Source organism: Candoia aspera, chromosome 4, assembly GCF_035149785.1.
Source record: "Candoia aspera isolate rCanAsp1 chromosome 4, rCanAsp1.hap2, whole genome shotgun sequence".
NCBI lineage: Eukaryota > Metazoa > Chordata > Lepidosauria > Squamata > Boidae > Candoia > Candoia aspera.
Window position 1 is genome coordinate 1,070,950 of NC_086156.1, and position 13,488 is coordinate 1,084,437.

General features: G+C 48.6%; 1 protein-coding gene across 1 annotated transcript; it reads right to left on the bottom strand.

Annotated features, from left to right (window-relative positions):
* Positions 1-314: 314 nt before the first annotated feature.
* LOC134497534 (zinc finger protein 398-like) lies at positions 315-10,415 on the bottom strand. The gene is made up of 9 exons (XM_063303232.1): positions 10,353-10,415; positions 9,030-9,132; positions 7,462-7,868; positions 6,580-6,706; positions 6,341-6,457; positions 4,788-5,087; positions 3,833-3,928; positions 3,362-3,436; positions 315-2,350 (listed from the first exon to the last, which is right to left on the bottom strand). The coding sequence occupies exons 3-9, from the start codon at positions 7,780-7,782 to the stop codon at positions 1,545-1,547; spliced, it is 1,842 nt and encodes a 613-aa protein (XP_063159302.1). The 5' UTR covers positions 7,783-7,868; positions 9,030-9,132; positions 10,353-10,415; the 3' UTR covers positions 315-1,544.
* Between the last annotated feature and the right edge of the window lie 3,073 nt (positions 10,416-13,488).

Consider the following 13,488-nt stretch of genomic DNA (forward strand, 5'->3'; position numbering starts at 1 on the left):
TATCAAGCGTTCATTCTGAAACATCTTGTCAGCACGCGGCCAGGACGAAGAACAGAAAAGTACTCCCACTTTAAAGTGCTACTGTAACAAGAAAAATCTTAGGCTTCAGCTCCAATCCCCCCAAAGTTATGGCTCAGTATCTGCCATTGTTGCTGACACACAAGACTATAGTACAAACTCTTTGCTAAGATTTTATTGGCAGAATTCAAACACGATTTGAACCCAGTAAGTTTAGCACCTGGAACAGGTCACAGGCAATTCCTGGAATAAAATTCTAAATTGGGAAGGCAGGTAAAAATGCTACAAAATCCGAGTTATTTTGGAAGGAAGTAACCATTTAATGACGAAGCAAATATTAAAACACTCACAAAAGCAATGAAGTACTTGATGGAGGCAAGTTGATTTCTGCCTTACTATAAAGCAGTTTCTTCAGAAAAATCAACCAACGCACCATCACCCTGGAAAAAGTACAGTTTGGTATATTTCTTAAATGAGGAAGAGCCTTTAGGAGAATTAATGAGCCAAGGAAATCATGAGGGAGTAAGCACACAGGATAATCTTTTAGCATATGATGAACTGAAACCTCTTAGTGACTGCTTCAGGAACAAAAAATATAGTAACTCCAGAAGTGGGAACGCTAACATATTCTTCCTGACAAGAAGTAAAAAAATAAAGCCACCTTCTCCAACCTGAAATCCTCAGGATATGTTGGATTACATCACATACATCCAGCCCACTTTGCTGTTGTCTACACACATGGAAAAGCTCAGACCAAGGAAAGCTGAAATATAGCATAGGAAGAGTACTGAGTATTTATAAATGTATGATAGCAAAATCAGAAAATGTTTCAGGGATTATATGTCCAGATTTAGCTTGTAACTAAGTCTTAGCCAGAAAAGAAAGTTTTTCGGTCAACCATTTACTACCTGACCATTATGAAACTTTTCAGAATATTCCTTCTAATGTGACTATGGTAAGCTATCATGAGAAAGTCCCAACAGGCAACAGATATGGATCCTCTATGGAGTGAAAACAAAAAGGTGAGTTGGATAACTGGGTTTGATGGCAATAGTAGCAGTCCAATTGCCACAAGCTCCTCTCTTATTGCATGCCTAAGCAGCAGCAAACCTATTGTACAGACAGCAAAGCAGCCATTACACAATGCAAGAGGTAGCAATTTCCAACACTAATTCAATGGTCAACGGAAGGAAACTGCCAACCTGATCACAAGAAAAATCAAATTTGGGCACGCTGGGGGAAGGGAGGAGACTGCAGGTAGGTTAAAGAGGCATCCTCTATATTCCACTGCTAATAGGAGCAGGGGTTTATTTTATTCCACAGCAAAATCCTTTCTGGACCAATCCAGAGTTGCCTAATCATGGAGAATGTTCATTGCTAAGGGGACTTTCATGCTATCACCATATATTCCAAGTGCATTTCTTCATACTTTTCTTAACTGCCCTGTTTCATCTTAAAGAACAGGAATCCACAAAAATAATCTTTGTATCTGATCTTTTCATACTGGGGATACATCCTAAGGAGGGCTAAGAACTAGCTTTGCCTGGCTTATTTGTCTTTTTATAGCTCATAGTCACCGAGTCAGACCCCTGAACCTGGCAAGAAGTATTGCACTTCTTGCAGTGATACAACTGAGCCCCAGTATGCTTCAGCACTCCCTTGTAGGAAAGCCATGAGCCACAGATATGGCAGCGGCGACTCCTTGTCCTGCTGTGATTCTGAAGGTGTTCCAACAGCAAGCCCTGGTGCACAAAAGTTCGGTCACACTGAGCACACCGGAAAGGCCAGTCTTCTGAGTGCATTCGCTTGTGTTCTGCCAAAGCTGCTGGATCAGTAAAGTAAACACTGCACTCCACACACCGGCAAACCTGGCCTGGCGCATGAGATAGCTGGTGCTGGTCAAATGCTGCTGTGTCCATAAATGTTCTGTTGCATGCAGAACAGTGCAGTGGCCAATCCACCGCATGAACACGCTCGTGCACACTAAGAGCCTTTTGGCTTGAAAAACACAAATTACATTCGGTACAATGGAACTGTGTCCCAGGTGCGTGTATCAGCAAGTGCTGAGACAGCTGTCCCTGGAAAGCAAAGCTCCTGTTGCATTCTGTGCACTGGAATTTTCGCTTGCGGCTATACTGGTGATCAGTCAAGGTCTCCTGGTGCACGAAGCTCTTACTGCATCTGTCACACTGGACAAGGCACCCTTTTGCATATGCTTCTTTCTGCTCAGAGTCATCTGTGGCATCATGCAGAAGAGCATTCCTACAGGCCATCAAGGATGATGGAGTCTTCTGTCCCTCTTCTACAGACTGGAGTAGCGCCGTGTGTTCAGCTGAGGCAAAAAGGAACCACTCTTTAAGGAAAAAAAACCTCTATCCATGGTTCAAAAGTTTCCAGATTACAAACAAAAGTCTATGCAAGATTCTGTCAATGTAGCATTATAATGAAGTAGAATTAGCTCATCTAGTTGTGATTCCTGTCTGGTTTACCCGAGGCCCACATCAATCTTCCGAGTCTGAAAGTACAATTCTACCCCCCATCTCCTTTACTGCTTGAGAAACTAGGGAGGGTCCCTTCTGAGCCTCTTGCCCTGCCCACTATCCAGCTGCAGGCTATGCTGTCTCTTATCCGACCGCTTCCTTGGCAGCGTCTTTGTCCAGTCTCCCAAGAGCTTTCCCACATTCCATTACATGTGCTAGGGAGTGCAGGTGGGCTGGCAGGGGCTGTGGGCCAGCACTACAAAGCGTGGGTGGGTTGGCGGGGGGCCGCGGGCAGGTGCTATGGAGCACAGGCAGGTCAGGAGGGAGGTGCTACGAAGTGTGGGCAGGGTGCCGGAGTAGGAGATCCTACTCTGTGGTGGGGCTCCTTGGGAGAAAAAGCAGTGGGAGTGACTTACAGGGCTGACTTGCGACCTTCCCTGCCAGCTTCCCCATTGATTTTGCTCATGGGAAACCAGCAGGGAAGGTTGAAAATGGCAATCACATGACCATGGGATGCCGAAATTGTCTAAGTGCAAGCCGGTTGCAAAGTGTCCAAATGAAAATCACACAACCACAGGGGTGCTGCGATGGCCAGAACTTCAAGGACCAGTCATAAGTACCTCTCATTCAGTGCCGTCATAACTTTGCACAGTTGCTGAACGAGAGATCATAACCCGAGGACTACTGTATTTGTGGGCTTAATAGCATTTTTCAAAGAGCTATGTAATAAAAAATATAATTTGATACCTACCATGTGGAATTCATTCCCTACATCATTAAGGACTAAACACTCCCTCAATTTTAGGAAATGCCTGGTTATGCTAAATAATTGCTGTACTTTGCCATTATTACCCAGCACTCACCAAGTGAAACCAAACCCTCCTGATCCTCAGTGCATAACTCCTCTTCTTGCTTAATGGTGACTTGAACAGGTGGATCTGTGCACAAAAGACGCAAATCAGAAAGGTTCTCTTGCCCCCTCCCTCGGTCTCCTTTGCCTCCCCACCCCAAGCCCAGCAGGCAGAAGGTTTTCCATGATCTCTCTTGGGGGAAACCAAGGTAACTTGAAATGTTTATCGGCTCCCCTCCCTCCCTGCCACTATTTAAATTATATGAGATGCCAAAGCATCCATTTTCAGGGCATTCCTTGTCCTCCCACTCCACATCTTTAAACCAGAACACTATTCAGAAAATGCCAAATCCGTATAAAAGTAATCACATAAGAGAATATCAGCCGGTAATGAAGTACAGCAATTTTAATTTCTGGAATATTCTACGCACATGATTTAGGTTCCCAGGACTACCAAGAACTTCTGCTTTGTTATTTCACTCACATTCATCACTGCTGGGGCTTCCAGGAGACCATGGTTCTTCTTTAATATGCAGTTCTTCTTTTTCTTCCTTAATATCATGACGAACAATCTGATATTCTTTGTGGAATAAAAAGAATTAGATCCCAAATGTTTTCAACTGGGAAACAAACTACAATACCTTTTGTTTGTCATAACTTACAGTTTACACAGTGCCACTGTGCATAAAACTTATTTCTGTGATATTCTGGGATCAAATCAGATTTCCTACCTCAAGATCCTAAAAGGGCTGCCTCCATTGCAGTTTGGTCTAAATGCTTAGGAAAAAATAGATTGGTATAAAGTCATTCCTCCTGACCTAAAAGCAGGACTAAGAGCAGATCTTAAGTGCTGGACAAACTGGTAAAGACCAAGTATTTTTAAGTATTTTTAAATAATGATAAATAATTGCTTGATAAAAGCATCACATTTGTCTTGCCAAGCAAGAAAATGTTATCACAATCTCCCACCTGATCAGAAATCCAAGGAAACAAAGGAGATGCAACAACACAAAGAATTGAAGACTGGATCGGGTTAAGAACTATTTCCGAAAAGGTCAAGCACCTCTAGGAAGCTTGCAAGCAGAGACAGAAGAACGACAGCCTTCTTCCTACTATTCCAGGGCAGCCGTTACTGAAAATACGATGCCTGTGGTTGTGGGCAGCCATCAAGTCGGATCCGCCATTAATTTCTCCAATCTACTTTTAAAGCTAACTAAATAGGTGCCTATCACCATATCCGATAGCAGCAAATTCCACAGTTTAACTATGGTCTTTGCCACCTGGCAGGTCAACACATCAGTACTAATTACCAGCTTTGGGGACAGGGGATCAGGTAGAATCACCACATTGTAAGTGGATGTCTGCCTTCAAGTACGACATTACACTGCAAAAGGATGCGGGCCAATGGCTGAGGCTCAATGTTGAGGAACAAAACTCACCAAGGCCAGAGCTATCAATGAAGCTCATTTCATAGCAATTCTCCTGATCAACAAACAGATTAGCTTCTTCCTCAGCTTCTCCATTCCCAGAAGAAGCATCTGCCACATCAACAAACAGATTAGTCTCTTCCTCGGCTTCCCCATCCCCGGAAGAAGCATCTGCCACATCAACAAACAGATTAGTTTCTTCCTCGGCTTCCCCATCCCCGGAAGAAGCATCTGCCACATCAACAAACAGATTAGTTTCTTCCTCGGCTTCCCCATCTCCAGAAGAAGCATCTGCCACATCAACTGGGGAACCTGCACACGTGGAGAAGGAAAACAACTTTTAGCTACTTGGTCAGGGTTTCCCTAGTGCTTAAGAGGAGGTTTGAATGGGATTTTTCAAGCCCATGCCAGTTCCTCTCCAAATGAAAGTAAATGGAGGATCCAGCCAAAGGCTGAGGAGTTTCAGTTATGGGATGAACAATCTCAATACAGAAGTGTCATTTCAAAAAGAATCCTGTCTCTTCAGAACACTATAGTCTTGGACTTATGAACATTTGTTTAGCGACCCTTCAAAGTTACAATGGCACTGGGAAAAGTGACTTACGACCAGTCCTCACACTTACGACCACAGCATTGCTGTGGTTGCATGATAAAGTTCAGGCACTTGGCAAACAGCTCGCATTTACGATGGTTGCAGCATTCCAGGGTCACATGATCGCCATTTGACCTTCCCAGCCGGCTTCCGAGAAAAAAAGTCAATAGGGGAAGCCAGATTCACTGAACGATTGCAGTGATCCACTTAACGACCACAGCAAAAAAGGTCGTAAGATCAAGTGTGACTCCCTTAACAACTGCCTTGCTTAGCAACAGAAGTTCCAGTCCCAATTGAGGTTATAAATTGAGGACTACCTAGTATTTCCAAATTAATGGGCTTGAGTAGAAACTGCCCTCTGGGAACTTGTAATCTCCTGTATAGAGATTGTTCTTCCCATGGGTCCCCCGTGTGGGGGAGATGGGCGGTGATAAAAATCTGATAAACAAACAAACAAACAAACTTGCTGTTCAAGTGGCCCTTGATATTTATTAACAAGACAATACATAAAAAGGCAACTAGTTGACCACAGCTCCAAATTCAGTGGATTTCAGGCTGCTCATAATATTGTCAAGGCATTATTGTATTAACATGATGCAACAGAAACATCAAAGTAGATCAACAACTGTATTGCAGTGTAAGATTTTGTGGCTGCCCATTCCATCAGATGCACAGGGTGTTTTCCTGAGCAAGAGATATTTACTTTTATTATGCCTCCTGCCCTTTTAATGCACATGCACCACCACATCTAAATCCTTAGTTTGTTGGGGTGGGAAAGTAAGCAGTGGTCAAGAATGAAGTAAAACGCAAGAAGTTCAGGCAGTGGTATAAGGAAGCAGCAAAACTGCAGGCCAGGAAATGATGTGAATCGCTCTTTCCCTTCCCATCTGCAGACCACAACAAATTCAGCAACGAACTGGAAAGAGGAATGCATAAATGAGGAAGCTTCATCTGTCAGTAACCATTAGCGTACCCTCACAGCTGGGATTCTTAGGCATTTCCCTTTCCTCCAAGACTTCTGAATCCTCTGTGCACATTTTCTCCCCTTGCTCCATCTGGGATAGGACGTGAGGCTCGGAAATGGCATAATCTACCGCAGGAAAGAAGATGGGCTGTCAGGAAACAAACCTGTTTGGGGCAACTCGCAGAGGGTTACACAGTCAACGTACAGACATGTTTAAAAGTCACCGAGCAAGAGATCAAAGTCCTTACCCAGCGAGACCAGCATGTCCAAGTTGCTTCTCATGACAGTTTTATAAAGCTCTCTCTGCCACTCTTCTAGGTTCCTCCATTCCTGTTCATTGAAACAGACTGAAACATCACTGAAGGTCACCGGCACCTAGAACATCCAGAACAAATGCTTAAAAATCACTGCGTATGCTCCGTCACGTCAACCCCATTTCCCCTCACCTGTATTTTTATAATAGATCCAGAGTGAAATGCTAACGTTCTCTCCAGTTCTAAAAAGGCACCTAGCTTGCAAAGTTACCAGCTTTAAGCGAGCAGCTTGCTCTTAGATGCAACAGTGAACCACAGTTTAGAGCCATCTGAATACCTCTAAGGTCTGAATACCTCCACCGGTCATCTTCTTTTTCCTCCTCTGCAGGGCCACAACTTGTGCCCTGGGCGCCACGCTGGGGGGGGTGCCGAAATGAGCACTAGGGGAGCACCAAAATGGGCGTGGAATCCATGTTTGCCCCAGGCGACACAGACCCCGGTTGCAGCCCGGCTCCTCTGGCACATCCACAAACTGCAGAGTGGAAGCACCTCCCTGTTTTCAACCAGCCAGTTTGTCTTGCCCAAATCAGAGCAAATTGTGATTAAGTATGGTTGGTGCAAAGAAACCATGGCATCTAATTGTAATTTTGGGGAGATAAACCACAGTCCTAAGCGAATTCCATAGAATTTATTTCTCAGGTGCAACCTAGGACTCTTGACTGAGAAGTAAGGCTCAATGGATGCAGGGTAGAACTAAACTTTGCAGATGGTTGCTGTATAATAAAGTTCATTTGCAGGTCCGGTCACATTTTGTAGCCTCCTTCCAAACTGCTTCTGCACTCTTCTCTGGATCAGGCTACTCAGTGGGACAGTTACCTTAGGGATGTCTCCTTTAAATCCTGGAGGAAATCGCAGGATCCAGAAGTTTCGGTTCTTCAAGAGGCTTTCCAGGTTGTCCAGCCTCCTCTGCAACAGGCTGTTCTTCTCCAAGATGGTCCCTAACACAGCCAGCTTGCTCTCCAGCTGGCTCCCCATTTCCATCATGGCTTTCTCACAGCCCATCCACTTCTGTTCGGCTGCCACCATCCTCTGCTCCAGATGGAGCAACTGGGCGCTGTGAGAATCCATCACGGCATCCTTGGCTTCACCCGCAGACATGGCTGACCCAGCAGATGCTTCCGAGTTCCAGACCTTCATTTCCCCATCACACCCAGGTCTGAAATCTGTTGAGACAGGGGCGTGGCAGACTCCAAGGCCTTGCACTCCACAACTGGTTTTACAAGCTAGAGGGAAAGAGGAATTAACACAGAGTTCTCCTCCAAGTTCACACACACACCATTTCAGGAATTGCGAAGTTCAGCTATGCTACAGGTAGTCCTCACTTAACGACCACAACAGGGACTGGAAAACTGGTTAAGCGGTGCAGATGTTAAGTGAGTCACCATGTGACCAGACCTGATTTTACAACCATTTTCACGATGGTCATTAAGTGAATCACCACAGTCCTTAAGTGAATCCACCCAATGGACTTTTTTTTGCTGCAAATCACGCTCATGTGACTGCAGGACGCTGCAACTGGTTGTAAATGCGAGCCAGCTGCCAAGTGCCTGAATTGCAATCACGTGACTACTGGGGTGGAGCAATGTTTTACGATGGTCATAAGTGTGAGTACATGTCATAAAGCACTTTTTCCAAGGCCATTGTAACTTCGAACCATCATTAAACAAACGGTCATTAAGTGAGGACCTGTAGTCATATATTTCCACAACACCCTCCCCCCACAAAGAATAAAAGAAAACGACTTATTCTCCACGGAAAATGGGTGAGAGAGGCGAGGAAGAGAAGTCGTTTTCTGGGATTCTTTGTAGAATCCTGGAATCGGAAGAGGCCCTTTAGGTCCGAGAGTCCCATCAGCTGTTCTGTTCGTGGATCTCTCTCACGTCCCACTTGTCACCTGCCGCTAAGGCTTAGCTGTCTATATTCTGCTCGAGGAGCTTAAGTCATCCAACCCCAGCCCCTTAGTTTCCAGTTCACATTATTTAGATAAAGTTTTTATTCCTCGTGGCTGGACAATTGCTGGGTAATGTTCAGGCAACATTAGAAAAGGCGCTGATCTGACACCCCACTGCTGTGGCCACATAAGCCTCCCATCAGGCTTCTCATCCCCCTCACTCGGAAAGCTCACCTGGCCTGATCCCCAACCACAGGCAGGCAACGGGGCGCTCCCAAGCGTTTGGGGGCCACAACTGCATGGGCCACCCACTGCAGCCACTGGCAAGGGACCGAGAGCGGTGCCAGAACAGGCCTGGGGAGAGCCAGCCTCAGCTCCCGCCTCAGCCATGGAAACGCACTAGTGCTCTCTCAACCAGCCTACACTGGAGGGTACTGAAGGGAAAAACGGGAGGAACGCTGGGATATCAATCCAATGAATGCACCATACGTACCTCTTCCTGTCTGAGGCTAACCTGCCAAAGGTGGGGAATGTGAAAAAAAAGCTGAGGGGAGGGGAGAGGGCACAGCGGGGGGAGACTTATACCTCTGAGCTGTCTGCAAAAGAAAAAAGGCAGGGTATAAAAAACACAATAAATAAATTATTATTTGTGGAGTCCCCGGTGCCCTCTGAGCCTGGCTGTTTTCTTGCCGACGTTTCACTGCCAGACTAGGCAACGTCGTCAGTGTGAAAAAGTTGGCAAGAAAACAGCCAGGCTCAGAGTGCCCCAAGGGCTCCACAGCTCAACCCTGAGCTACACGTATGCACTTTGAAAGTAATATTTTTACAGGAGAACTGTACAAGTGTCACCTGCTTTAAGGTGTTTGTTCCACAATCATCGCCAAAAGCCCCAGAGCTGTATCCCCCCCCCCCCGCCCAACCCCTACTCAAGGCAGACTAAATTCTCAGGGGCGTCTCCGGAAGAGGCGCAGAGCGCTAGGGTGGGAAAGGACCTGGGAGGTCTTCCAGTCCAACCCCCCGCCCGAGGCAGGAGTGCTGGGACCATCCCAAACGAGCCGCTCGACCGCCTCCGGGGGCGGAAGCGCACGACTCCGGGAGGTCTCCGGGTTCAGGCGGCGGGGCGGCCGGCGAGGGCGAGGACTGCACCAGGCTAACCCTGCCGGCGGAGAAGCGGACTCTGCGCCGCGCTTTCCCGGCCCCTTCCAAGGAAGGCGGCGAGCCGCGCGGCCCCCCGCGCCCGGCAGCCCCAAACCGGGCGGCCCGGGCGCGCCCTTCCCGACGGGCGCTGTCCGGGAGAGGCGGCGCTGCGGCCCGCGGAGGCGGCTTCGCCCTTCCGCGCCAGGCGCCGGGTTTTACGCAACGGCGGCCCGGCCCGGCCCGGGGCCCTCGCGGCTTCCCGGGAAAGCGCCCCCCTCCCGGGCTTGGGGGCCACCCGGGAGCAGCCGGGGGGGCTGCCTGGCAGGGGGAGCCGCCCCCGCCCGTTTCGAAGGCCTCCGGAGCCGCCGCCGGGGCCGCTCCGCGCAGAGCCCGGGCCCCGGGGGAGGGGAGGGAGCAGGGACTCCGGCCACACGTTACCGAACGGCCGCCCTCCGCTGGCGCGCTCCGGGCGGGGACGCGGCTGGACACCCGCTCCCAGAGTGCCCTGCCCGCCGCTGAGAATTCTGGGAGGAAGAAAGGCGCCTCTCGGAGGGCGCCAGGTTGCCGAAGGCGGCTTGCTGCCAATCCCTACGCAGGGGGAGGCCCCCGAAACCGCGCGGCGGCCCCCCCCCGCCCCCCAGGCGACCGCCCGGCCCCCCGCGCGCCCCCTTAGCGGTACCTGGCCGCGACCGCCCCCCCGGCGCTCCCGCGGGGCCGCCTTTGTCTCCGCTGCCGCAAAGCCGCGCACTCGCTTGGCTGGCAGCGCTGCGCATGCGCCCAGCTCGGCCCGCGAGCGGAGGTGGCGCCCGGGAGGAGCGTCTCCCCCAAGCGCTTTGGGGCGCCCCCGGCGGTTGGGAGGAGAAGCGCATGGATTCACCCCTCTTCCGTGCGGTTCAAGGCGTCTTGCGAACCCAGGCGGGGAAACGAACACGCGTTCTGTTCTGGCAGAATCCTCCCTTTCTGCAAGGTCGCTGAAGGCCAGAGGCTCCTACCGCTTGCAGCCAAGGTTGCTATCCGTGTATGAGCAGGTTTTCCAAGGAGGCATCCGTGATTTGGGGATCCAGGGAGACTGTCTGAGGGGCGGATCCTGTTGCACCCCTGAAGTGAACCGGATCGCGGTGGGAGACCCAGGAAACCTGCGCCCGGCCTTTGAAGAGGCCAGGGTGGAAGGGCACTTGCACCGGGTAACATGTGGGCAAGAATCTGGCCTGAACGAGAAAGGTTTCAGATTCAAAGCCTTGGTTGCCTGATTTGCTTCCCCCCTCCCCAAACCTAGGTTGCTCCATGTTTGTGCAAGCCTCGATACTCTGCCCCAGCAGCAAGGACAAGAACACTCTGGGTGAGCAGCAGCCCTCCAGCATGGAAGCGGGTGCCTTGTGCACCAGGACAGTATTTCTCAAGTGCACCAGCTTTAAGATGGTGGACTTCAACTCCCAGAATTCTGGAAGTCCACCCATCTTAAAGTTGATGAGCTTGAGACACGCCGCACCAGAAGAACTCTATCAGGCAGGGCAAGGTGGCTTATCAAGGGAGCCTGGCCCCACAGATAAGCAGATTCCCCCCAGGGACCTCTCCCTCTAGCTGAAGAAGGAAAAAACAGGTGATTCCTTTTCAGCCATCTATCTGACTTGGGTTAACAGTTTCCCAAAACCCTGAAGGAAGAGCTGTATCTTCTTCATGTTTAATTTACTATTTTTGTCCTCCAGGAAAGGACAAAAAAGATCCAGCCAGTCAGGAAACCTTTCCTCCCCTCCTGTCTTCCCTTTGTGGTACCCAAAAGCCGTCAGCACCCATCGCTCCCAAGCAGCGCAGCCCAGCCCAGCCCAGCCCTGCCAGGAGGGGTGATTCTCTCCCTGCACCTCCACCTCAAGCTGGTGAATTTAACCTTTCTTTTTCTGCTTCCTCCATCTCTAGCTGAACTCCTTTCTTCAGTCTGCAGTAAGTTCCTCATAATCTGAAATATTAAGGTATGTTGACTGAAGAACTCTGCGTCCATGGGCAAACTCGTAACTACTGAATGCCTGAATGCCTTTGGATGCCCTTAGCCTCAAGTCTTGTTTAATAAGTTGTGCTGCTTGGTTATTACAGGTAGTCCTTGAGTTATGACCATTCGTTCAGCAACCATTTGAAGTTATGACGGTGCTGGAAAGAGTGACTTGTGACTGGTCCTCAGACTTACAACTGTCACAGTGTTGCTGCAGTCACATGATCAAAATTCAGGCAACCAGCATGTATTTACAACAGCTGCAGCATCCCAGGGTCATGTGATGGCCATGTGCCACCTTCCCAGCCAGCTTCCAATAAGCAAAGTCAATGGGGGAAGCCAGACTCACTTAACAACCACAGCAAAAAAGGTCATAAAATCAGGCATGACTCACTTAACAATGGAAATTCCAATCCCAATTGTGGTCATAAGTCGAGGACTACCTGTAATTATAGATTCAGTATGGGATTTCTGAACACAGCCTGTTCATAAACCCCTCAACGTTTGGTCTCGATAGAATTGGCACCCAGGAGGACTGACAGCAGTTCATGCCATCTTGTATCACCACAGCAGGTGATAGCAGGAAAGTCTCCTTTCTTGCCCCAGAACTTGGCAGAACAATGGCTTTGTTCACATTAACACACTTCATGGAAACATGGTTGATTGAATTAACCCAACTGCCTGGGTTCACACAATTCCATAAGCCACACGGGCTGGGTTTGACCAACACACCAACTGCCTGGCAGAAGAGCTACATGAGTCTATATATCCATCTGGCAGACACAGTTTCCTGTGTTCTTACAGCTTTCTAAATTATTGTACGGTAAGATGTATGGTAAGACACGACTGCTGAGATGTGACCGGTAATGCTCTGTTAAATGCGAACATATGTTGGACAACAGATGCAGTTATATTGTCCCTTAATTCTCCCTTTAAATATGAGTGCGTGTTAGTTAATAGCCGTAGTATTATTCTCCTTCAATTTTTTTTCTTTCTTGATTGTATAGTTTTGGTAAATAACATTACTTTATTATTGTTTATTTTCTGATGTTATGTAAATATATTGAGAGCCCTCGCACCGAAGTCGAATTCCTTGTATGTCTAATCATATTTGGCCAATAAACTATTCTATTCTATTCTATTCTATTCATTATTATTATTATTATATTATTATTTATATGCCACCCGACTCCCAATGACTCCAAATAAAATCAGCCTCCCTCTCAAACTCTACATAAACCACCTCTTTGCCTTCTCAGTGGCCTTTTCTCCACCGCAACGCAGCACCTGTAACTGTACTTTCAACGGAAATCTCTGCAGCTCAGGGCGAACTGTGGAGTCCTGGGTGCTCCCTAACGCTAACCCCGCTCCCTCCTCGCACTGAAGACGTTGCCTAGTCGGGCAGTGAAATGTCTGCAAGAAAACAACCAGCCTCAGAGAGCACCCAGGATGCCACTATGTACCTCCATCTGAATCCTGTATCTGGTCTGATTTTCCCACTTTCTTTTGCTTTGTTACTTTATAAAGCACCAGAATTAGACGCTGCAGCCCGCAAGACCGAGCAGAGTTCCTGGCAGCGGCTGAGAGTGGGTCGAAAGTACAGCTTTGGTTCTCCAGAAGCAGCTGCTGCAAACATACCTTTGTTCCTTCTCATCCTTCCCCATTTGCTGGCTAGTCCACATGTGGCTGAGCTGAGCTGGGCTGTATGAAGTCCGTGCTGCAGCCTACCCACCGCGGTGGGAATTGTTTCTGGCCTACGAGCCAAGCCATCTTGGATGAACCTAACATGGAAACTTTCTTCTCCCAGCATGGCAGAGGCCGGCCTTCCCCC